Source organism: Serinus canaria, chromosome 2 (assembly GCF_022539315.1).
Source record: "Serinus canaria isolate serCan28SL12 chromosome 2, serCan2020, whole genome shotgun sequence".
Lineage (NCBI taxonomy): Eukaryota > Metazoa > Chordata > Aves > Passeriformes > Fringillidae > Serinus > Serinus canaria.
The window spans coordinates 60,850,224-60,877,292 of record NC_066315.1 but is presented as its reverse complement, the minus strand read 5'-3'; the positions used below and the strand labels follow the sequence as shown (position 1 = coordinate 60,877,292).

Below are 27,069 nucleotides of genomic sequence, written 5' to 3'. Positions count from 1 at the left end.
TTCTTCCTGCCTTCCTTCCTTCCTGCCTTCCTGCCTTCCTTCCTTCCTGCCTTCCTTCCTTCCTGCCTTCCTGCCTGCCTGCCTGCCTTCCTTCCTGCCTGCCTTCCTTTCTGCCTTCCTTTCTGCCTTCCTTCCTGCCTGCCTGCCTGCCTGCCTTCCTGCCTGCCTTCCTGCCTGCCTTCCTCCCTCCCCCCGTCTCTTCTAACAGTCTTATCTCAGGTTCCAAACTGTTTTTATAAAGAAGGTACATGGCTATTGATTGTGTTTTGCTAGATATAAATAGCTATTTATAAGCAATAATGATAGCAATCATATCAGAAGGCATGGTTTGATTTATTTCAAAAAAATTGAATTTGGTTTTTTTTTGTAACTGAATCTCAAAACAGAAAAGTATACAAGATTGATGCCTGTAGTAATTCAGCTCATTACTGTATCATTTTTGTGGGCATAAATAACATTTATATTTCCTTTCAGTGTAAGAATGAAAGTCAGCCAGCAATGTAAATCAATTTAAATGAAAAACCTATTTCTTTCAATTTATGTATCCTGGTACACCAACACAAAGTCAAAACAATATATTGGAACTTGTATTCCTTTGCTTATGTGTCTGAAAGCTAAACAAAGTATCTCTGTTTACTTTCAGTATATACCATGAATTCCATAGGATGTGTCAGCTGCTGGAGACATAAAATAAGATTATATCTGACTTCTTCAGTTTGCTGTTTAGTGCAGTGCAGCTTGAGCAATTTATTCATTTATTATAGACTATCTCATAATGGGAAATTGTAAGTTTTCAAATATAAATGCCTGCTGTTGAAGTAGTCTCCTTAGTGTAACCAACTCACATGGTTGCATTATTTCTCTTAGTCTTGAATGCTTTTTAGATCTTTTGATACATGAAAAGAGGTTCAGAAATGTAAGTTTTTGGAAGGTAGGAAGTTTAAAAATCAAAACATTAGTTTGTGTTTCAGGTTTGTATTCCTGTGCACAAGTTCTTAAGCATGCCCTTTTCACAGGAGGTGCAGAGAGCTTAAGTTAATTTACTCACTTCTGTTTAACTGGGTACTTATGGGAAGACAATCTGGGAAGAGATAAATTATTAAAAGAACATTAGCTGTTCTGTAGTTAGAAGTATTACTTGGAAAATGGTAATTGTCAATTTAACCCAGTTTTACATTCTTTCTTCTTATTTGTAGCACTAGTACTTATTGCTTTCAGTGAAATAGGCCCCGTCTTCTTTGAAGGTTCTCTAATCCAGGGCTGATGAAAATCTGTAATTAATAGATTTTGTTTCTCTTTTTTCTTTTTTTTTCCTCCCTGTAGTCCTTCAAAAATCCTGTGTTATGAGATCCTTTGTTCTTTTATCTCTTAGTAGAAATGGAGAGCAACTAGTCAAACAGAGCAGGAAGAGCTTGTGCTAATCTCCTATGTTTTATATTCACTTTACTTCTAGACAGCAGCTGATGGTCTTTCCTGCATTACCAGAAACGGGCAGGCATTTTATTTGTTATTCCTTGCTTGGAGTAACTTACGTTTCTCTGCTAGGAAGAGGAAGTAGCACACAACCATCCACCCTATGCACTCTGACCCTTTCATCTTTTAATGAAATATTATTCATGTTAATGAATGCATTTTATTGCATTTGCATTGGGTAAGAAATAGCACATGCACTGCCATACAGCTGCAGTATGCACACTTGCAGTGTGCAAGTGCCTCAGTGTGCATTGGATCACCAGTCTGCACTTGGGAGCTTGGTGCTTCCACGAGGTGTTCATAACAGTATCCACTGCAGTGGATCTGTTGGTAGCATTTCTTTATGGGAAAAGAATTTTGTCTGTACAGATGTTTTTTAAACATCTGTTTAAAAACAGATGTTGAATCAGTGAGCAAGTTATTTATTCTTCTTTTCTTTGTTACATTTTTCTCAAGGCTGACTATATATGCTATGTTATTCCAGTTTTTCTATACTTCTGCAATGGACAAATCCATTGCTAGTTGCAAACTGCTCCACTTTAGTGAGCTCTTCTTCAGCAACTCTGACTCAAAATGGCTTTGGTGATTCTGCCCAAGTATCACATCTGCAATAATAACATACTGGTCATGTCAGTTCCTTTTAGATTAGCTTTTTTTGGAAGACTTTACCACTTCTAGAGGCGATCTGTAAAGTATGAAGCATAGTAATATTTAGTACTTTTTTATTTTTAGTGGATGGTTTTGATGATGATCCTAAATATAATTGTCTTTTGGGAGAAAATCCTCATTTGAGATTATCTGAATAGAAGAAACAATCAGTAGGTCAACATGGAATCATCCCTTCACATAGATAATTTATCACTGAAAGCCTTACAGGCACCAATATTTTGCTAAAAGGGCAGATGACACTAATCCAGATGGACATTTCTGCCACCATAAATTCAGAAAAGACAGCTAAGGCTGCAGGCCTTTCTTATTTCTCCTGGAGAAAAAATGTCCATGGAAAATCAGACATCTGTCTGAATGGTCTCGTCATTTAATAGCCATCAATTAGATTATGCTTACCACAAATACTCTTTCCAGTTTAGAGAAAAGTCAAAACAAGCCTAGGCATGATTTTATTTTTTTTAAGAAGCAATTACGGTAATGATGAGTCATGTGCATGCAAAATGAGCCAAGATGTTGTCCAGAACTTAAATGCTACCCAATTTTTTTTTTCTTTCCTTTGCCCCCATTTTATCCACCTTCTGCTAAATGCTCTTGTTTCAGAGATGAGTCTGCATGCTCCTTATGTCCAGTGGGTTGAAAATTCTCACTCTGAAATGTGTTAATGATGAAATGCTACTTTGTGTATCATTACTGCTGCTATTATTGTTATTATGTATCTGAATTTCTCAATTTCCTTGCTGTGTTTGCTTGTAAAAGTGGTACTGCCGATAAATGCATAACTCAAATTACAGATCCTAGTTAGACCAGTAATAAGCAATGCAAGAGAACATGACTCAGATGTGTCTGGTAGGGAACTCATATTTAGCTGCATTGCAAAGGATCAGAATAATTCTAAATGTGAAAGTAACTTTTTTTCTCTAAAATCAAGAGCATGCAATGCCTTATATTTTTGATAACTTCTCTGGTCTTTATTTTTTAAGGCAGCTATTACTCATGTGGGGACTTGCAAGATTCTTTTGTCTGTCCTTATGATTTGGTCCCTCACAATTTCTGAAACATTAGGGGAGATTATCATCTCAGGATCAACTTGACTTCTGTCCCTTGGAAAATAACTGAGAAAATAGTAATTTTGAAAATAAGGATCTTAGCAAGGTACAATTAGGTTCATCTCGACTGAGAATAGGAGATGGCAGCTGTTTTGAGAGCAGTAATGTGACTGCAGCTTCATGATTACACTGCTATCAACTGCAGTGTGGATTCTAATATTTCTCTATATATTTTCAATAGTGTAAAAAATTCAGTTTCAATTATATATTCACTTTCTCTTTCCTTCTTTCTTTCTTTCTTTATATCACCAGATAATTACATTGCTTCGAGCTAGAAAATTTTGTTAGTCAACTATTGAACATTTCCTTTGATTCCTCTGAAGTGTCTTATTAATTTTTTCTTTCTGTATAAGTTGTATTAAGCACTGTGCTTACTATACTGAGGTGAATAACCAATTTATAAACTTCATAACTGTCCTGGTTTTGGCTGGAATAGAGTTAATTTTCTTCCTAGTATGGTGCTGTGTTTTGGATTTAATATGAGAATCATGTTGATACCACTACATGATATTTCTACTTGCTGTTAAGTAGTGTTTATAGCAAGTCAAAGACTTCTCAGCTCCTCATGCCCAGCAAGAAGGTGGGAGTGGCACAAGAATCTGGGAGGCTGCACAGCTGGGACAGTTGCCCCAAGCTGGCCAAAGGAGTATTGCATACCATGTGGCATCATGCTGAGCATACAGAGCTGGCCAGAGGCAGCTGCTGCAGCTGCTCAGTCACCCTGAAGAGTTAGAAAACTAACACACTGTTAGTACACTCACCATTATGAGAAGAAACAAATATCAGTGATCAGACCTCACATCCCACTCCACTTTATCAAACCATCACTTAGATCTGTTCTCATATCTCTCAATTACAGGAGCAGTACATAATGGACTAAGAGATTTTTTCCATAAGGATGGCATAATACAGTATACACCTCACTGCTGTCTGCCAGACAAGTTGTATTTGATCATCTCTGTGGGAGCAGAAATTTTGTGGCCTTTATTCTATAATGACTACTTATTTTTCTATTTTTCTTAGACTGCTTTACTTTTACTTCCCTCTAAGATATCTCCAAGAAGTTTCATGACACCCTTTCATAACTGAGTGGCTGCAGATGCACCCTATCTCCCTTTGATTAGAATTCTGCAAGGCACTAGAAATAGGCATTCTTGAGTGCCAGTAGATACAGTGTGATGTTTACCTCATTTGCTGGATGGATGGATATAGGTTTTGTAGTTCTGAATCTCTGCACACAAACAGCTGAATCTCCTGTGTAAACGCATGTGCTCTTACCTGTTCAAAAGACATGATTTTCCAAATGTTGCCAAACTGTCCCAGCCTAACTGAAAAATAACCCCTCACTCCTGTGTCAGGCACACTCCTGTGTTAGCTGTCCTCTGCTTCAGCATTTTTAACTTCAGGTATCTGGACAGCAAATGGAATAGCATTGCCTGTGCAAGGGGGCACCTTTAGCCATGTCCAGAGCTCTAAAGGAAAGGAGCAGAAGTGGACCTTGTAGGTGTCCCATCAAAGAAAAGGCTGGTAAGCTACCTGCTAAGCAGACAGTGAGGAAATATGACAGTTGAGGACCACTCTTGCCTTTGAGCATATGTTTCAGACTTTAGTGGGTAGTGATGGGGCACAAGGTGCTTGGGGAGGCCAGGGTTGAAGATAAAGCAAGGAAAGAATTCATCTGCTGGATGAATTCTAAATATGGATTTAGAAATAACTTGGTAGGGTTTTATGTGATACATGACAGAATCAATGGCACTATTAAGCACTTGAAGGTTGAGAGAGTGCAGCTTTGGGTGGACTTGATTAGTTAATACAATTTAAATGCCCAGACAGGAAGGTACCATCTCCTTTCTAATTCTTACAGACATAGCAGAATCAGTGATACTTTTTGCATCAGATTAATGGTGGCCAATCCAAAGATCATGCAATGGTATTATGTAGGGATATTCTTCCAAAGCTAAAGAGGAATGCTGGGGAGATCACAAGGTGGTAGAAAAGAAAAGAAAAGTAAGTAGAAAAAGAAACAATGCCACTTATTCAGCAGTACTGTTTCTCCAGTGTATTGTCACTATGAGCTCCCCTGTTGAGTGCTGTGACTAACTGGCATTACATGCCCCAGGAATTGGATGCAGCTGTGATAACTGCTCCTGGTGTATCAAAGGTTCTTGGCCCCTGACACACATCTACCCTCCCCAGCACATGCAGCAATGCATGGTGTAACATGCAGAATGTTCTTCGTGTGTAAGAGAAGCCAAGATTAATGTGTGAGTTTGACTGCTGAACCTCTGTACTACGATTTGGTTTTCAGCACTGCACTTATACTTGCTGTTTGCTATTCTGCTAGAGTAAAAACCTGAGTGAGTATTTTCATGACAACTTTGGAACCAGGGAGTTAAAAATGTGGAGGCTGGAGGAAAATGTGGAGCATGAAGAAAAAAAAAATATATAATTCTTCATACTTTTCACTGAACAGTTGTAGTATTCAAAGCTAACTTTTTCCATCAAGTTGCTTTCTAGTAGTTTTATTTACATCCATGATCCTTTATGATTGGTATGAGAATGACATGCGAGGTACTGCAGAAAGCCCTACAAACCATTGATAGCTATGAATTCTCTCATCTACAAACCCAGTTGTTCTTTGATGGGTTTTATTTTGATTGGTGTGTCTGTTGGTCAGTGCCATATCAATATTGATTCTTTTTGTTACCTTCTAAATGCTTAGAAATAGTTTTGGACTATTTCCTCCCTGTTTTTTTTTTTTTTTCCCAGTAACTCTATAAAGTTGTTGACCTATGAAAGCCTGGTTCTTCCTTTCCTCTGTTTAGAAGATGGCCAAAACATTTGACTGGTTTTATGCTGAATTTTTAAATCTACCCCAGTGCTCACCATTCAGCATGTAGCCAGAACTTCAGGATTTTGCAGTGAATTCAAAGGAGCATAGTTACCTGAGAATAGGGGTTTTGTGGTTAGACAAAACTACTAAACAGAATTTTATAAGTGTTTAAAGCCACTTTATTTTAGAGCTAGAATCAGCTCAAGCTCAAACCACCTTCAGTTATTTGACCAGGCACTGAAATGAAAATCTGTTTTTGTTGTTGTGGGAGACAGTCGACCTTTAAAATAGGTCAAAGCGTTTTTGAGAGCTATAAATGATCTGCCTATGGAGCTGCTGAAAATTCAGTTCATAGCTGAATCTGGGGAATGAGTTAAATTGCATGGTAAGAGCTGGACAGTGCAGAGTCAGACCCCTGAGAAAGGATGAAAGTATTTTTACTCTAGCCTGGAGCTGTGGCTCTTTAATCTTACACTGGTGTAGAATAGAAGGCTTGTGCTTTCAAGGAGCACAACTATGTTGCTTGAGAAAACAAGTCAAAATTCAAATTGGATTGAAAATGCACATAGGAAACCAACTTAGTTGGTGTTCTACTTTTTTAAGTTTTGGTGTTTTGTGGTTTTTTGTTGTTTTTTTTTTTCTTTTACAGCAGAAACTGGTTGGAATGAAAATTACCAGCAGCTTCCAGATAAACTTTTTACATATCCAAGTTGAAATTTAGAGCATCTCAAAGTAAAGCACAACTATGAGTTCAGTCTAGGCCATATTGTTAAGAAAAATAATTGGAAAATAAAATATGGAGAAATACATAAGGAGGAAGAGGGGGAGTTCTTCCTAAATTTCATTGTCAGGCCAGAAATAGTTACAGAATTTGCAAGAATAATGAAACTGCTTTTAACATCATGTGACTTTGGGGACTGATGCTTGCAGCCATGTGCAGAACATATGGTGTATAAAAAATTAGTTTTGGAAAGTGCAGTCCTCCAAGATTTGTAGTGGCCATGAGCATTCATTACCCATCCTCCTTCCCCTGTGAGTCTGTCTGAAAACCTTGATGGAAGTGTGAGATTTTTAGTTGCAAGGAAGCTGAAATAGCATCAGGAGTTTTGAACACTGAGCTGGATAGAAGGAAAGGAAGATACTCTCAGAGATAAGGTAGAATAGCCTTTGATTTTATTCGAGAAAACAGTTTTATCTCCAATCTACTCTTTATTTTTCTGTCCTGTTCATTATGTTGCCTCATAATGAAGTGGAAGAACCATGGAAGAAATCTTAACTGTGCCTTTTTGTAATTTTTGTAATTTTTGTTTGAATTACATTTAGGTAACTTATGTAAAACTGAAACAAAATGCTATTTTTCAATTTGGAATTTTAATTGACTTTGTAATCCAGACTGCTCAGAACTAAAAACAGTGGCAGCAGCTGTAGTGATTAGTAACAACTTATTCCCTGAAACTGGATATAGGCATCAGAACAGAAAATTTTCAAAATTCCAGACATCTTCAAATGAGAATGTGGTTTCGGTGTAATTTTTGTAACTTAACACAGACAGCAAATTAATTGGTATCATGGAGGCAACTAAGCTTGTCCATCATTTGCAATAATGTAACATTTAAATGGCCCTTACAACGTGCTTTGGAATGAAAGGACACTGCAGTATCCTGAGGTGGGTTCTTGGTGACCCTTTCTTGAACTTCATCTTGTCTTTGATAATCCAAGTGCACTCCCTCAAAGCCATCACAGTTGATCAGGTCAGTGAGTGCTCTGGAAATTTTATCTTCCACTGTTTTCATTGCTGTACCTGCACCTCTGGTCATTGGGCTAAAAATCTTGGAACCTGGAATTCCTGAAAACCTGGAAATAGAGTGGAGGACTGAATAATAGATGAAGATAAAACAGTGAGAGCAGTTGTTATGTGCCTAGTGAATTCATGTGTTGTAGGTGGTCTCTGTCACACAGCAAGCACCTGAGCACTGCTCCTCACAGTTTGTACCACACTGTACCCTCTTCAGCACTTCTCTTTCTGTTCTGCTTGGAAGACTGGAAAGCTTGGTGCTTTCAAGGCTGTTTGTGTGTGGTACATCACACAGATAACCTCACCAGATCATAAAAAGGAGACAGACAGGTCTATCCTGGGCTTATGTATGTCCTGGGCTTAACAGATCTGTAGATACAGATACATAGATATTTTAAAATTACATTTCATTACTTAGATGTAGTTTGCAGTTCATTTTGGTTTATATTGTTGTGTAACTGGCTGCAATAACTGTGCATATTCAAGAACAGTCTATCCCTTGTGACCAATCACTTTATTTCTGATTTAGTGTCAATCTGATTTGCAATATGGCTGATACCCCAGGCCAAGATTCAGCTAGATATTTTTTTCTACAAATTATTTTGACCTAAGCAGTCTTCCTAATCAGTTATAGTGGCATCCTTAGTAAATACCCACCTCATATAGACTGTGAAATTTGTACATGAATTTCAGATATAAAAATCTATCAGAAGTCAGACAGAACATTTTACAAACTATACCAAATTTGTGGACCCTCAAAATGAACGAGTGCTGAAGGCTTTTTCTGAAATAAATAGTTGCTTTGTAAAAGTCTTCTGAATAAATTTTGCATAATTTATAGAATCATGGAATTGTAGAATATCCTGAGTTGGAAGGTTGTTGAGTCCAACTTCTGGCTCTGTGCAGGGCATCACAAGGATCACACCCAGTGCCTGCAAGTGCCTGCATTGTCCAAATGCATCTTGAACTTCGTCAGGCTTGGTGCTGTGACCACTTCCCTGGGGAGCCTGTTCCAGTGCCCAAACACTTTCTGGGTGAAGAACCTTTTCCTGATACCCAACCTAAATCTCTCCTGACTCAGTGTCATTTCCTCAAGTCCTGTCGCTGGTCACCACAGAGAGAGATCAGTGCCTGCCCCTCCTCTTCCCTCACAAGGAAATTGTTGACTGCAGTGAGGGCTCCCTCAATCTCCTCTTCTCCAGGCTGAACAGACCAAGTGCCCTCAGCTGCTCCTCACAGGGCTTCTTCTCAAGTCCCTTCACCATCCTCATGGCCCTCCTTTGGACACTCTCTAACAGTTTAATGTCCTTTTCACATTGTGGCACCAGAACTGCCCCCAGCACTGGAGGTGAGGCCGCCCCAGCCCAGAGCAGAGCAGGACAATCCCCTCCCTTGCCCAGCTGGCCATGCTGTGCCTGATGTCCCCCAGGACAGGGGTGGCCCTCCTGGCTGCCAGGGCACTGCTGGCTCAGATTCACCTTCCATCAACCAGAACCTCCTCATCCCTTTCCACATTGCTGCTCTCCAACATCTCATTCTTCAGTCCATACATCCAGGTGTGCCCCATCCCAGGCACAGAATTCAGCACTTTGCCCTTCTTAAATTTCACATGATTGGTGATTGCCTATCTCTCTAATAAAAAGTGACAGGAATAGCAAACTTTAATCATAAGATAAATTAAAATGTCTGAAATTTACCAGAAGGAATAAAATTCAGCAACATTTGTGAAATATATGGGTTTGAAGTGTCTGTATTACATAGCTAATATATGGGAGGTAAGAAGGAGGAAATTGCCATGAACATGATTTAATTGAAAATGTATCCTTCAACAAATTATTTTCAGATAGGTTGACAGATGTTCTTATGAAGATCCTAGCTGTTTTTTGAAAATGTCTGTAATTTTCCATAAATCAGAATCTCTGTATTAAATGCAAAATAGGCTAAACCATAATAATTTGTGTTGCTATAATCCTGAAGATAGTATTCCTTTAACATTTGCAATAATTTTATAGTATTAATGATCAGTAAAGCTGTGTGAAAGTTTTATATATTTTGCTCTTGTAGACAATAAATACATTGCACGGAGTCATAGAACCATGCTGTATTTTTTTTAAAGAATCATTGTGTGTAAAAAAAGGTATACAAAATAGGAATTATGAATTATCTACAGTTCTGTTGTTAATTGGAGCTGGGGAAAAATGTCCACTATTCTGTAACATTGAGGTGAGCTGGTGAATAACACACTATACACTAAATGATATTTCCTATGCATGGATCAAAAATTATTAGAAAGTTATTTCTTAAGGCAAGCTGAATATATGTGGGGGTCAGTATCTGAAGTAGAATTGTGAGTCTTTTTTAACTTGGAGGTCAACAAAACTAGCTACTCCCCGAATTATCTTCTATGCTTTATTATAGATGGGGTCAGAAAGACAGGAATAATGTCAGTAGGGGTGAGTTAGTGATGGGAAGCAGAGAACTTGTCAGGCCTGTATTGTCACTTCTGTTCTTTCAGAGCTTACAGGGCATGGATGCAAGTGCAGAAAGAACACCAGGTATGATTTTATCAAGAAATCTGGCTGGGGCACAATGTGTTTTTCAGGATCATTTCTAAGAGGGTGATGCATTGAATAACAGAGGTCAAAGAGAATGGTTCAGTGGTTTCTGATCACTTTTTTAAAAGCTGTTTTGCAGACCAAAAAGCAATCTGCAGACTTTGATAACACGGTGGTTCCAGTGGCTTGTCTCATATCTCTGTTGTGGTTATAGGTACACAGATTTAATACTTCATGGATTGAATCTCCAAGCAAGGCTTTTAAATGTACCTTGGTTGGAGTAGTTGCTATCTCCCTCTCTGGTGTTTTGCCAAGTAATTCAGTGGAGATTAAAGTTTTCCCGGGGGTTGTCTTTGGGTAAGGTGCTACCTGCTTCATTCTGATTTATAAGAGTTCTGAGTTTGGAACTACCCCAGGCCTTTGTAGTTTTGAGATCACAGATGTGACAGAAGGGAAAAGAAAGACACAGCTTTTTTACTGATCAGAAAATGGATGTTACTGAAGTCAGAGAATGCCATAACACAAAACGTGTTAGAAAGTGCTGTTTCAGAAAAGAAAGATCCAATCTCATGGTATTGTGAGTGTCTGTTTTTCTGGAGCCTCTGTGCTTTCAGTTATACTGGGGAGGTAAACTGTGAAAACACTTGAAAAGCTGCTTAATTTTTCTCCCAAAGTGTATCAAAATTGTAGTGAAATTTTTCCCTGATTCATTAAGTTTAATATGACTTTAAATGAAGTAATTCAGTAGACGCTACAGAAGAAGGTAAAGTGTTTTTCCAGACTTGCTGAAAGAAAAACTGAATATTGCTATTGGTTGTTAGCATGCTCAAGGATAGGGCTGGGATGCTTTAAAAACCTTAAATTAAATAAGATTCCTGTGGTAAAATAAAATTGTTTTTTTAATTCTGATCAGCAGTATGTAAAAGAGAAATGGGGGAGAGGATTGGTAAGTGAGGGAACAGAACTGAAAAAAAGACATTAATCTGATTGCCTTGACACATGTTATTATTCACTTTACTCATGGAGGAGAGTATTTGAACAGAAACAGATACATGTTCTTGTTACTGAAGGTAGCCCTGTTATCAGAATAATTTTAAATTATGTGAGCAAGAAAACAAAGGCAAGAAAAGTTTGCTGGTAATATATTGATGCTGAGACTTTGAGTGAAACTGCTGGAATCTGCAGATCTGTCACACTATTAGGTGGGAATTAATAAGAACTTTGAAGGTGAAAATAGGCTTTAAAAAACTGAAAGTTGAGTCTAAAGGAAAGCAGTACTACCTTCATATTGGGAGTAATTTTGTCCCTTTTATTCTGAGGTGAAAATCTGAGAATATTCCATTTAAGTAGCTTCTAAGTAATCTATAAAATAAATACCTCGGTGATATTGTAGTTCTCCTTCACAATAAACATTGCAGACCTATGACACCATGCTTGAAAAGAAAACAAACAAGTTTTGGGCTACATTAAAATCATCTGAAAGACAGGTAATTATCACCTGAATATGAAAAGAGGATCACGAGATAAGTGCAATATACATGTGTGAGCTTACAATGTTTATCATTTCTTATAACTATTCCATTTGTAAAATTATTTTTCTAAAGTATATTCTGATTATAAAAATTTATTATTAGGATACCCCTACTTTTACACTACTTTTGCACCATTATTTGAAAAAAAAATTCTGAGATAGTCAGCACAAAATTCTATGCTGGTTTACTTGTGCAGAAAATACTTTAAATAGTTTTAGATTTCTTCTGTACTGTACAGAGTTTGTTGGGGTTTTTTGTTGATTGATTTATTTTTTTGCATTCTGTTGTTCTTTAAGTGATATTTCATCACTTCTACATTATTCTACAAAAGTAGAATAATAATCCACAGTATAGTCCATGTAAGGCATTAGAAAAAGTTTTATTATTGCTAAAAAGCAGTGCAGAAAAAAAAGAGTAAAAACACCAAGGTCACTAACTCACCTTTCTTGGTAGATAGTCCCAGGCTGTTGTCAAAGGAACCTTTATTGTTACTTTACCTTAAACGTATAATATGCACATTGGATGACCAGTATCCCTTTAATAAATTCCAGTAATCAAAAATTTGAGGCCCAGCAAAATGAGAGAGGGAAAGGGAATAAACAGAGCAAAGTGTGGGTTACTTGCATTGCATATCTGTTTACAGGATGGGGGAAATAATGAAATTGTGCTAATGTGTTATTTCCTCTCTACTAACATTGTCTGTGTGTTCTGTCCTAAGAAATGTCATTAGTTGATGTTGCTTTCTGGTTCTTATTTTTATAAATATCTTGGGCACTACCTGTCTTTTCAGAAGTTAATTAATTAGGTGCCTTTTAGTAACAGGCTTGAAATAACTCACTTAGAAAAAAATACTGATTTATTTAAGGAAAACCTTCCATCCTGGCATACTTATGTGTACAAGCATATATGGTTTTACAGTATTTAATTCAGTCCTGCAGCAGCATTTTAATTCATTCTTCATAAGATGTTCACATACTTTTCCTGATAAATAAATGACTCCTTTTAATCTCCTATATAATGTGGGTTTTTTACAACTTTTTAAAGCAGACGACTGAAAATTTGTTTTACAGTCATATGCATGTATTTTTTAAGTGGCTCACATCAGTATAGGATCTGAATTTCTGTCTTTACCTATCTGCTCTCCCTGAACTTGTTTCTTTAAGTGCTGCAAACTAAGGACTGTCTATCACTGTATGGCAAGTCTGAGAGGAGTACAGGAATAAGCTATGAGTCTGATGTTGCTATCAGACACCTGGAAGATCTTTTCATGCTAATTTGGAAAGAAAATATAATTTTTTTCAGAAATAATTAGAATATATCCTCTGTAGGTCTGTGAACATGTTTGAAAGCAACAGTGCTGCTGCACATGGAGCAATATGATAAGATAGAACAGTTGCCTAATTCAGAGGGGGTTTTTGAGTGCCTTTTATGATGGGATTTTGGCAACATTATTGGTACAGAACAAAGGGCTGGAGAATCAGAATATTGAAGAAAAAGAGGGGGAAATAGAAGTTTTTATATTAGTCAAAGGGTACTTTACAGGGATGTTGGACTAAGCTGAGGGAACATAAATAGGGGTATGAAGCAATGTTAAGGGAAGAAATTCTGAGTAGATGTGTGTAAATAGGTAGTTTACATACTGAAAAAGTCCTCTGAAGGTGATGAAGGAGAAGGAGCTTTTGGTCTCCTTATTTTCCACTGTAGCCTCTAGACATGGAGAGGCCTGCTTTACTTACTGTTCTGTACTGCACAGAGGTGAGCTGTGAACCATGCTGCTTCTTTATTTCAAAAACTTATTATTCATACTATGTGACTCATGCCAGCTGTAGGAGTTGAAGGGATTACCATTGGAGCAGCATGAATTCCTTGTCCTGTGTGTGTGTTTTGAAATACAACATAGTTTTGGGTTTTAGAGATCTGAGTTAAAGTACACTTTTTGTTGCAGAAAGACAGTAGTTATCACTAAGCAACCTTAATTCTGTGCTTGTGACATTTTTTATTTCTATATATTCAGATTCCATATAAAGCAGTTAAATGCTGTTTAGATTTAGATTCAGCTAAGCCTTTGGGGCACCCTGGGAATTTTAGGGCATTTCTTCATCTGCATCTTGAGAAGTTTCATTGCAGGTTTTTCTCTCTTAGGAATTTCCAGCATTTCCCCAGTTAGTTTGGTTTTTTACAAAAAAATAAAACTTTTGTGGAAAGGTAGGAAAAAACCCATAATTTTTTATAACAAAAAGTTGAAGACTGTGTCAGTGTGTTGTATAAGGGAAGCCATCTTCTCTCTCTGTCTAGCTGAATATGTAACCAGCATTTTGGTGAGAGTCTGAGGGTGAAAGATGGGTGGTTTTCCATCATGTCATTTAACTGGGTGTTATTAAAGTAATTGCAGTCAAAATGAATTCAAGAGAAATAGTCTTCAGTAACAATGAGCAAGACTTGGACTTTTTCTGGATTTTGTAGGGTTTTCATCATGGAAAGATGAGTGGCGTTTCCATAACCCAAACTCAAGTGCTTTTGTCTTCTTCTTGCATGATGCTACATTAAATTACGTTTTTTCAAGCAATCTTTTTAGTAATCATTTTCATATCTCTTTTTAATTTTTTATCACATTTCTCCAAATTATTTTTTAAGTATTTTAAGTACTTTGACTGTCAACAGCTGTGCTACCAGAAAAGAACCATTGTAAGTTGCTGAAAGTTTCAGTGAAAATAAAAACTATGTAAAGAAAGAAAATACATAGTTCATGTTGCATGATCAAAAGTTACTGAATTGCCCTATAGTTTTCAGAAGTTAAATTCTGCAGTCATGCAGCTGTCTATTTAGTTCCCACCATGGTGGAAGCATAAACAGATCTTTCCAGCTTACCTGAAAAACTACTTTCACAGAAACAATGGCTGAATACAACACTGGTGCAGACTACAAGCAAGGAGTTCTTGCAGTTGTCTCTTCTTTACACATTTTCCAACATGCAATGCTTTGCCTTCCCTAGCTATGGGATAAGTAAACACCAATTTTGACATAATAAAACTTTGAACTGATTTGTGACTCATCCCTGTATTAAAGACAAAGGGTGTTTTTCTCCTCTTCCTGCACACCCTCCATAGGATACAGCTGAGAAATTCTCTTTAGCATCAGCTGAAATTACTGAAAGCTCTTTGGCTAAATTCAGTAGGAGTTGGATCAAGCAGGTTTTGTCTTTGAACTGTGCTCTGAACAGAAGAATTTTTTTTCTTTGCCTTGGCATTAAATGAGATATCACCTATTAATTTTCCACAATCAAAGCAGTGAGAGTATGAGCATCAAAAGAAATCAACAAATAATAAATGATTTTTCTTCAAACTAACTTCCTTTACACCTGATCTTCTATAAAGCAATACTGCATGTACATGCTACAATAGTAGACAAGTCTTTACAAGATTGTAGCCTGATCTCTCAGTTTTGTTATCTGTATTCTAAAATGCTATTTACGATATATTGTGCAAAAATTAAACCTAATCTGAATTGTTTACACATTCCACTGAGGTTCCACAGATTAATGTTTATTATTTAGTAAGGATATTTTCCTAAATATATTTGTTAATATATATGTTAATTATTTCCTGTAATATTTAATATCCTTAATCTGCATACACAGCTCTTCATAACTGCAGTTTCATTAACAAAGTGGGGAGAGAATGTGTTTGTACCTGCATACAATTTTTTAATCAGTAGCTTTTCTTCCTTTAACTTTTCTAATATGGCTTTTTTATTAATAATCTTTTACAGAAGAAACAGAGGACAAAGGATCTGTCCCAGCTGTTTCATTCATACAATCCATATGATCATAAGGTAAGAAAAAAATACACTATCTGAGTTTATTGTTAAGAAAAATTCGAAACATTTGTGGTAACTATATTTCTTGTTTAATGCAAAATTGAGGAGAAATTATGAAAGTGAAAGCATTGAGCATGTTACTTAAATTCTGCTGTCACATAAATGTTTCTTTGTTTCTTTAAGCCAAGCTTGAAAAGCTGCATTTTCTGATTTGTGAAACCAATGACTTGCATTAACCTCACAGACGTATAATTTATAGACTGGCACTAAATCCTGCAAAGTGACCACATGGGGTATTGGATTCCCCTCTTTTTTTTCCTCTGTGTTTAAGAACTGTGTTACCCTGGAGTATGTTGCTTAGCCTGTGGTGTCAATTAGGCCCTGAGATACATGATACTAATGAATTATCTATTGATCACAAAGGCATCATTCCAAGAGGCTGCTGTGTGAACAGCCTGGTGGTGGTCTGGGTGAAGAAGTAGGAACACACATCATTATAACTTGTTTGTAACATCTGGGGAAAAAAAGAAGGTCTTTTCTCATTGCAATGTGAAATAAATAAAAAAAAATAAAGTTGTTACAAGAAGATTTTGGAGAACAAGAGACAGATCACAGTATTTCTGTGCTATAGCTATGTTGTGGGGTTCTTCTAGACGTTGTGCAGAGCACAAGTGTGAGTGATTTTGCAAGTGTCCATTAAAACAAAGAAATATTTGAGACAGTTCTGTTGTTGTTGTTGTTTAGACATTGCAAAGGAAAGTTCTGAACTCTTCTTTTCCTGGCCATGTAGCAAATACATTGGAAAAACCATCTAGGTTTTATATTTGGGGGAAGAAGGTGGCAGAAGTATGTATGTGCATCTATCTCTTTGTAGGAACACGTGCACATGTATGCAATATATGTGTAACTACACATATGTCAGTGAGAACCACAGAACCACATTCATTTACACAGTGTGTAAATGAATGGATTAAATTTATCAGGCAGGTTGGTGCTGGGAGAGTTCTGTAGTTACTGGCCACTTGAAAATTTAGTTTAAAAATACGTTGGAAAACAGCACTTCTATTCCATAGCTTTAATAATTGTACCAAATTTCAAGTTAAATTCATCTCTGCTTAGTACTTCTTTTATAAATAGTCTCACATTATTTTGGAAGATTGGTGAAACTGATATTAATGGCCTGTAAAAATGGCCTTAATGTGGAGAAACATGAAGAATAAAGAAAACTAGTGTGATAAGATTTTGAATGGGATTGTTGCTCCTTTGAATTGAAGCATTTTAAGTTAAATGTAAGTCAATTAAGATCTAATAAGGAGATGCAACTGGTGAAAAAGAAACTTTGATATTCCTCTCCATGTCTTCATTTTCCTGTACAAAACACTTTTTATTCATAGTACAAGGAAATTCCATTATTCTTTTATTAGCACTTTTAATGGAACTTGGCCATTTATAACTCCTGCTGTCTTCCTGCTCATATCCTTTGTGGCATTATATCAAAGTATTCTCAAATGATTTTGGCTGCAGTTGTGAGGACTTCTGCACTCTTTACAAATTAGTCATCACACAATGTGCAATGGAATATAAATGCTTAAATATATTTGCTTTTGATCTTTGTTTTAGGACCTTTAATATATTATTAAAAGTAGTATAATTGTTTGATGGGTCATTTTTGTACCCCACTCTTTTGTTGCTTCCAAGCATATTCTGTATATATATCTGAGAGTACAAGTGCAGGGGAAAGGACAAGTGAAAGTTTATGTATTAAAGTTATGGCCTTTCCATTTGACAGTGAAGGTTTTCCTTCTCCCGACTACTCCCTATTTGTAGGCTGCAGCAAGTTGACTGCAGATTTCTTGCTCTGTGCTTTTAATTTCCACCTCAGCTTCCAATTTCACAAGTGTTGCAGTCTTGGGGGAGGGATTTTAACTTTTGTATTAAATCTAATGTTAGTTAGGAATACAGTTATTTCCAGTGGAGGTGTGTTTGCTCCAGTTATGTTTTGTTTGATTAACATGGCCAGAGGATTTGAGGGCAGGGCAGGGGCACATGTTGGTTGCTAATTTGTAGATTATTTTCAGGAAGTGTAAAAAGATTTCACAATGACTTTGTGAAAGAGTTGGTGATGCAGGATCATGGCATGAGTGATTGGATCTAGTGGCTTCCAGACCTATTTCTTTGTTGATTAAATGATTTTTCTCTGAGAATTTTAAAATAGATAGAAGAAAAACTTAAGGGTAAGTTGGTGTTTAGTAGTAGTAGTTAAAACAGATGTGAAAATCTCATTAACTACAGTGGCTGAAACAGGACTTGCTACAAAGATTCGACAGTACTTCATCTTTTTAGGATGGGATATCTCATAGTAAGGAGAAAAATTAATCAGAAAATCAGAAAGTGTTCTTTCTTCCATGCTCGCATTTCATGCACTAAACCAGAAAGTGATGTTTTGATGAAGTAGCTCCACTAACCTTACTAACCTTGTTACTATTTATACATGGTCTGGAGGCCAATAGCTCTTAGAAGCAGTGACTGTTCCCCTGAAAATGTTCCCTCAATATATATTTGCCAATCCAGTGTAACTTAGAGCATCCTGAAAGACATTTAAATGCTCGTGGTTCTTCATTCCCAGATGAAAACCCAGTGCTTTTGTAGAGGTGGAAGCAAGGATTTACTTTCCCTTCCACTTTCAGGTGCTGAGTTTTATCTTATATGCAATGAGGCCTTAATTCAGCAGCAGAGGAGGCAGATTTTTCAAATTCCTCCTGCAGAAGGAATGGAAAAGCAGGAGATACTCTGCTGGTATCAGGGGAGAATTAGCTGAGCTCCAATAATCTTTAATTCCTAAACAAGTATAAATTACCGTCTAGTTGCCCTTCTCATTGTTCAGAGGAAACCATTCAACAGCAAATCTCAAAAATTGTCCATTATATACTTCTCCTATCCAGGCAGATTTGATCCTGCTCTCTCTAACCTGGTGTTACTGAAATGCTGTACAGAGCCTCTGACTACAGAACCTGTGGGTCTTTCAGATACTGTGTTACAGACGAAGCTCATTTTAGCATCATTCTTGAATGCCTACCAAATATATTGAATTTTTCATGTCAATTCAAATATATTGAATTTTTCACATACAAAGAACTGCCTTTTCTCAGTTTTTTCTTTTGTTGTTCTTAAAATAAGTATCTTCTAAAATTCATTCTTTTCAGAACTAAATAATTACTCAGGAAATGCTGAGCAATATCTTATTCCAGGTGGGTGATAGCCATTTATTCAAACTTCTTTCAGTTAGCCTGTGTAAAAATACATAGCACTGTTTGTAGATGAAGCCATTCCTTGTTCTGAAATACTTGCTTTTTCATGTTTATGTAGAGTAAAAAATATGTATGGTCTGGCTTTCTTGAGAGTCAAGTTCTGATTGCTGTGTAATTTTTCTCTAGTTAGCCATAGAACAGCACTTCCAGTTTTATATACAGTTAATCTTTTTCTAGGACCATCAGAAAAAAATTATAAAGTTGACATCCTCATAAAGCTGTATCAACAACAGCTTTAGTGTTTTAAAATGTAAAAGTAGATAATTGAGATGCTATATTCTGGCCAGTTTCCTGCAAGCTCATTTAATGAAAGATTATGTTTGCACACAAGTAATTTCTGCTGAATGTTTTTTGTGTGTACACTGTGAGGTTTCATTTTTCACACAGTAAGAATTTTATTCTGTCTGAAGTCGATGTTTAGCTCAGAAATAATGGAATTGGAGGTCTCTGAAATGACCTTTGCTCTTTATAATTTGTGAGCCAGGTTTTTTTAAAGCTGGTAAAGCAGTTGTTTTAATAGCTTACCTGGTCAAAACAACAGGTTTTTTAAGCTCAATAGGAGTTTGAGGATCCAGTGTGCATCTAATGGCCAAATTCAGAAGTGCAGAGCCCTAGTTCCTTTTCTTCTTTTTGTCAGATGAGTTTAAGTATTCAGTCTAGCCCTGGAGTTGTTGTTTAAAACTATAATTCTCAATTTTTGCTCTGCAGAAGAACGTTTTTACATATTGTAAGCACAGTATATCAGAACTACAACATATTTTGCTGCTTTGCTTTCTTGGGAGGATACCTGGGGATACTTTAGGGCATGTCCATCCACGCCTCTGGCAGCACGGGGCTGTTACAATGAGAAATCCCCTGAGAGTTGTGCTTAAAACTCAGCTCCCTCTTTGCTTCTGCCCTTTGCAGCCTGAATCTCTTGCTGTACAACAGGGCATGATATATGAAAAAATAAGGTCATGTCTTATAGCTTTAGAGATTTACTTTAGCATATACTGCGTCCAGCCTAGTAAGAAATATAGTCAACACTTATGTGATTTGGAGAGTTTTTTGAGAGATTTTCTCCCAAACTGAAGGTGTGCTCAGGATTAAAAAAATTAGTTGCTATTTCAAAATGTGCTGTAATTGATGCAATTCTGCTAAAATAATTGTATGATCTTTAAACTTCATGCTTCTAATGTTCTTTATTAATGTGTTCTGGAAATGCTAAAACACTCAAAAGAGCAAAATCCCCTATCCCCTAGACAATGCCTGTGTGTTTGGCAAGTTATATGGACCATTGTATTGAGATCCACAATTAAGTTACAAAAAATATTTTCTTGTTTGGGTTTTTTTGTTTGTTTGTTTTGTTTTGGTTTGTTTTTTTTGTCAGCTCTTGGCCTCATAAGCAATTTTGTAGAGCAGGGAGTTATGTCCTGTTGTCTTTGATAAGGGTAGAGATGTCCATAACTCACTCAAAGAACATTATTAACAAGATTATAACAAGGTATGCTTAAGGTACTAATGGCTGCTGCCATTTAGAGACCTATGATGTTTTCAAACAATTATTTCAATAGTACACATACCCTATGCTTAATGGAAAATAAATAATCTAGTGTCAGTTTCCTTAAAGTGAGGTTTCTTCTGCTGAATTCTTCAGCTCTCCTGGACATTTTATGTCAGAAATTTTTGAAAATTAACATTGAAAGAGGCTGTAAGTAATGAGGGGGTGAAACTATTTTCACAGTGAAGCAGGCAGGGACCACTATGAAACAGGTGAGATGTCTTTTGGCACTGCCTTAGGAGGCATTTCTGTATGCTCCAAGTGATTTTCGTTGACAATAACACAGCATATTAATCATAGCAATGCCCAAGGCTGTGGCATTGTTTAGGAATTATCATGGGCACCTGTGTGAAACATAAAATATTGGAAAGCAAGTGTAAAGTGCCAGGTGAAGGGTGAGGGTTTGGAGTCAGCTGGCTGCTGATTAAAAAAACCGGTTAAGTCCTGTATTCCTTCCTCCTCTGTGCCGTTCTGGTGGCCTCTGGGAACAATAGGCTGTGGCAGGGGAATGGGGGGTGTGGTGGTGGCACTGAGAACCAGCAAAACTGTCTTCACCAAGACGAGGACTCTTCAGCTCAACAGCAGAAACAGGGGGAGATGGGAAGTCAATCACTTAAGTTGGGACCAGTTTTCCTACTGATAAGCTGCTTTGTTTCATTTTTCTCCCATGTACCAGGACTCCTTCACAAATTAGCCAATTTGAACAAAAGAAGAAATTCTGATAGCTAGTGAATGAAACCACTCTAACTAAAATGCTTGATGTTGGCTAACTTTCTAATGGCAGACATCACCACACTACTCTTGTTAATTAGGTCCTAAAACTATCTTTCTGAAGATGTGTCTGCACTGTGGGACAATGTGTTTCATAAGGGGACATTTAAATTGACATGATGGACACCTGTAGAGTTGGAAGTGTTGCTGTGAGAGTAGCTGATGTAGGACTAAAATGTAGTTGCAACACTAAACATGTGGCAGGTGAGATTAACATACTTCCATGTTCATAATTCCAGATCTCTCAGACTTTGACATCTTATGTGTTTGCTGCTGTCATCTTGAAAAGCTACTGGCATTAGGAAGTGGTATGTTTTACATGTGAAGCATGGCAGGTAGCATGTAAACCAAATTTGGATGATTTTGGAGGCTGGAAATGGGAAATTACAGAACTGCTGAAAACCACAAGCGATTTTTATTGTTTTTCATAAGGGCAGTAATATTTCTCAGTTATTAACTGTGTTTTGTAAGGTGCATGGTGGAAGTACTGTGAATGTGTAGGTTTTACTTTTGAGCCAGAAAAAAAGAAAGCAGGTTTGTGGTACTCTGTCAGCCTTCAGATTTTTTTGGTAATTACTTGGGTATATGATGCTAGAAAATAACAAAAATCCTTTTAACCTGCTTTTCATTTATTCCAGGAACAGCATTGTACTAAATTGTAAGGCAACTGTGAGGTTGCAATGCCTGTGATATAAGCCATGATCTGAATTTTCTAAAGGAGGTGCTCTGAATTGTTGTTTTGTAAGATGAAAAGGTTTTTTAGGTTATTGCTGAAAAGGGCCAGAGCCTTTTGCTATCTCCTGCCTTGGAATAGATTTTGGGTTTAATTTAAAATCTCAGATGTCAGATATGACCGCTTTTTATGGAAATACTCTTATTGTAACCTACATCCATTCTTCTCTGTTCTCTTCTCTCATGTTCAGAGCTGCTGTTTGGAGGAGGTTACATAAAGCTGTTTTGTGCTCTTGATATGATGTGAGGCTTCAAAGAAGACTACTGAAAGAGAAAAGCAATTTCTATTTGGAAATTGCATGTGGCCATGCAGTGGCCTCGTGCTAATGGCCCACTTGAACATTACTTGATGATAGTGAAGAAAATCTAATTGCCTCAAAAGCTCCTGCTTATTCTTGACTTAACTCTAAGCCACACTGAAGTTTGTGCCATCTGTAACACAGAGCAAGCTAATACAGAGATAGTTTAGAAAGGGCTGTTCATACACCAGGAATTGTTTCAGGGTTTGTAGAGAATAGGCAAAGAAACAAGGCAAGCACTCCGTTGTATGTGCTGTTAGAAAAATACATATTTGCTGTCTCAATTCTGTAGCTGAAGTGTTGTGATTAAAGAATTGCAGTCTTATTTGAAGTGCATATTGCATCCAGAAAATTGAGAAACAAAGAATCCAATTCCTCAATTTGTTGCTCTAAAACCAATGCTTTCTTGGTTGGTTTTGTTTTAGACAAAATACAGACAAGTATATATATTATTAGTAGATATGATTAAAATTGTGGTTAAATCCATATTTAATGCTAGTAACTTTTGTTGTAGTTGGATGTTTAAAGCATCTAACCTTGTCTGATGCTAACTGAATGTTTTGGGATTGTTATCTCTATTCCAGAACAGAGGCTTTTCCTGTTTAAGGATAGAAAGGTGTTTTTTTCTGTCTTGTTTAAGTGGCCTTTCAAAAAAGTGTTTAACAATAATCTGTTAAATCATGTTTGCATCTATACACAGAGGTGTACCTGGGCTATGTGTTGATGTATGTGCTTAGGTGTTGAACAAGGTTTCACAGGTACCAGTGTATTACTGATGTACCTTCATTAGTGATCCTGAGAACAGTTTTAATAAATGAACTCATGAAATCCACATATATCCCTCACCTCATGTAAAACCATGTATACACTGTTCCAGTTAAACAGTTATGAAAATAGTGGTTATTTACTTCACAGTTTTTTCCTTTGTGCAGCTTGCAGATGCTACCTGGTATAGTAGATTGCCTGAAATAAGGATATTCTACTCCAAAAAAATACTGAAACATAAAATGAGACAAGTTTTACAGTGACATTAAAGACATGCCATATCAACTTAAGGGAAACAAGTTCTTTGATGCACATTAATCCGCTTGATATTTTCTGGAGAAAGACATTACCTTTTGCTCCATGTCTTGTATCATTTATGTACCTTGTCCATCATTGATTGATCTGATGCTGAGACGAAAAATATAAAACAGAAAAGTTTTTGGGTTTTTCAAATTAGTTGCTAGAAAATCTTGGCATTACAAAAAATAAACAGGCTTGTCCCTGCTACAGTTTTTTAAAGCTCCCCTCAATCTTGTGTTAGCATCAAAATCACATCAAAATGTGATAGAGTGCTGGGCATTTCAAAATGTGATGGGCATTTCAAGTTCATGTATCTTTCCTTCTCTATTCCTTAAGACCACATTTGACCTCTACCTCTCTGGCTTTGCAGTTTGTAGTGGATTGGCTTTCCTAGTTGTCTCCCATCTTTTCCCATTTCCAACCGCTTCCGCTTTCTTTATTCTATTGTCTTTTCTCCCCTCCAAAAATAAAAGAGTTTTTTCTTTATGTACCTTCTTTCTTTCATTTTCCTTCTATCTAAGTGTTCTTTCTTTAATATCTTCTTCAGGTACTAACATTGCATTCTCGCTCTATTTTGTTCACCTGCCCTTCTGTTTTTCTTGATTATTTTCCTCTTTATGGAGCCACTTAGCTGTACTTTGCCATGGCATTAAAGTGGCTGTGGGAAAGGAAGGCATCAGTGCATCAAGTGTAGCAGTGCATGAGCACAGTGCTGTGGAAACCCATCCACAGAGGGGGTGGTACAGCTCCCCATTATTCAAACTTTGCTATTGATATAAGTATTCATATGACCAAGATCTTGGACTCACCTGCTTTTATCTAAGCACTTACCAAGAGACAGAAGTTTTGGGAACTTCACTAGTAGATTTGATAACTGTCTTTATGTTTTGATCCCCATCTTCTCACTGGAAAACTGTGTACTGTAATTAATTTGACATACTGTTTAAAATTTTAGTTGTTAATCAAGTAGGCATCAATACTTTTATTACTAGAATATTTTGAGTAGTCGTCTGGTACCCCAAATCTTGGGTAAGATTTTTACTTTCTTCCCTGGAGTGAGGATATTCCATTTAATTTTCTTCTTCCTTATTCCAGTTTAAAATTGTGTTTTATTGACCCTTTGACATAAAGTTGTGAAGGAGATGTGGATTTTTTGGCTTTTTGTCTGATAATAAGGTATAATCTTCTGCACAGACTTGCGTATATGCACATACACATATGCATGAAACCCCATAATTAACAAAACCTTTGATTTGAGATTAATTCCAAGTATCATCCAGAAACAATCTGGTATATTTTGCATAAATCATACAAGAACAGGATCACATTTTTCCCCATTTGGAATAAATCAGCGTTGGCTACTTATTCCATCTTCTGCTGTCATTTAAACTCCTGGAACTAGAGACGGTCCATTAGTTTTTATTTTGTTATAATTTCCTCTCTGCACTATATTTTACTTAAAAGCATGAAGAGAGGTTAGTTATATAGTTGAAAAGAGAAGTCTCAGTAAAGTGGCCATGTAAAACAATAGATATAATTTGGGCATTAGATTGCTCTACACAGGAAACTAATTCTCCTGCTGTCTCTCCATGTGGTGCAGTTTGGCCACTGTCAGTGTGAGCTGAAGAGCTCAGCTTTGAAGGGCAGCTGGAGGAGAAGTCTCAGCATCTGCCAGCAAACCACATGGATTTTCCCTGCATAATCTAGGTGATTGTCCTAGCTGTGTGTGAAATTCAGGGTTCTCTCAAACATGCTGTCAGTGGTTTTGCACTCAGTGTGCCTGTGTTGGAGGGAAACTCTTATGATCTATGGGGACAGAGATGTATTTAGATGTAATTAGACAAGCATCCTTGTGGCTTCTTGTGCTCTTTCTTCATACACACTGTATACATGTTTACAGCAAAATTGGCAACATTAAGTTAAATATCCCAGACTCTGAGTCAGTAGACTTTGAGTTCAGCCTGCAGTGTGAACTTGCCATTGAGGTTTGGGTTCCAGTTCAAGGTGAAAGAAGCATCTTAAATACACAATTCAATTTCAGCTTTACTTGAGCTTTAGTGCATCAGAAAGAAGGAGTGGTGGTGTCAATAGGAAGAGAGGTACAAACCTGGATCTTATTATAAGTGTACCTTAACAAAGCCTTTTTCATTCTTTTAATACAACATCTTAATTTCCTTATAGACTTTTTTCTTCTGGTATTTTAAGAACATAGGAGACTTTTCATCCAAAAAACTGTACGCATCCAAAGAGGGATAAAAGCAACTATATATTCCTCCATGCATTTTTTGAGGGACAGGCTCCAGTATGAGAGGCTTGTATAGTGCCGTCTTCTCTAGAATTTTCTTTCAAGTTCAAATTTGTATGAGATTCCAGCATCCAAAAAAACATCTTTCCAAGACACTGCACATTCTTTTTGTGATTATAGAAACTGCCTCTCTTTGATTTGCATTATGTGAAGTGTAAAGTGGTTGTATAAGGGGCTAATGATGAATTTAAGGTTTGGTATCTCATGATCATCAGAATAAAAATGAGGGGGTGGAGTGGTTATATCTCCTTAAAGGAACAAAGTCATTACAGTTTCTTCTTGATATATGTGGAATTTTGTAATACTACAAAAGCAAGTAAGAAGTTCATCTTGAAAGATGACATTTAGTTTATATAAATGCTCCTCTAGGTCATGTTTAATTTTTCTTCCACCTTTTTCTCATGCAGTCATGACAGTCATACCTAGTCTCCAAGCTTTATAGAAAAAGAGATGGATATGCAGGTAGTTTATGCAGGTTTTTAAAATAGAATTTGAGATTTTTTTTTTTTTTTTACAAACTGTATTTGTATAAAATTTGATATATTCTCTTACATAACACACATGAGAGAAGTGTTGTGATGAAACACTTCATGCTGCAAATACAAGCAGTCATGCTAACAACTCCTTTATTTCATACTGCCTTGCTAGTGCCAGGTAAAAACACCTATATGTTATTACTGCTGCTCATTTGTGTTTCTCCTTTAATATTGATAGCATCATTTATGAAGTTTGTGTATGGTATGGTGGATTATGCTTCTTCATGCCTTTTATTTTTGCTGATTTTTTTAAGTACTAGGCCTGCTTGGTAAAAAATCTTACAAGAGGAAAGCCGTCACTGTTTCCCATTGCAAACCCAACCTTGTTTTCTGTATAACATTTGCAGGAAATGTGTAATAGAAAGCTAAAAAAGTGAACCATTTGTAAGTCCTGTGTGGGAACAGATATTAAATACCAATTCACGTGTCAGACAGACAGTGGCAGCTGCTTTGTTTATGTATGGCACAATCCCATATTAAATCAAATGGCAAGTGCACAGTTTGACAGGTACTGTCATCAGTGCAAACATTAAACTCATTAAAGGCATCGCTTTTAATTTTTTATTTAAAGTACATATATTTGGCTTGCAGAGCCTTTCCCAGTCAGAGTCTACAGCAGCAAATACTAATTCTACAATTTTTTTTTTGCCTAACAAAGCCTGCTGTGTTTGTGGTTGTTCCTCAGGGGCAGTGCCATGATGTTTGTGGCACAGCACATCGTGCGTTAGGATCTG

At 36.8% G+C, this 27,069-nt stretch overlaps 1 protein-coding gene across 2 annotated transcripts in view; it reads left to right on the top strand.

Annotated features, from left to right (window-relative positions):
* CDKAL1 (CDK5 regulatory subunit associated protein 1 like 1) overlaps positions 1–27,069 on the top strand; it is a 378,008-nt gene that overhangs the window by 274,130 nt on the left and 76,809 nt on the right. For both annotated transcript variants that reach the window (XM_009093895.4, XM_030241687.2), the window contains exon 13: positions 15,732–15,794. In XM_009093895.4, the coding sequence (XP_009092143.2) occupies positions 15,732–15,794 (63 nt within the window). The remainder of the gene's footprint in view (positions 1–15,731; positions 15,795–27,069) is intronic.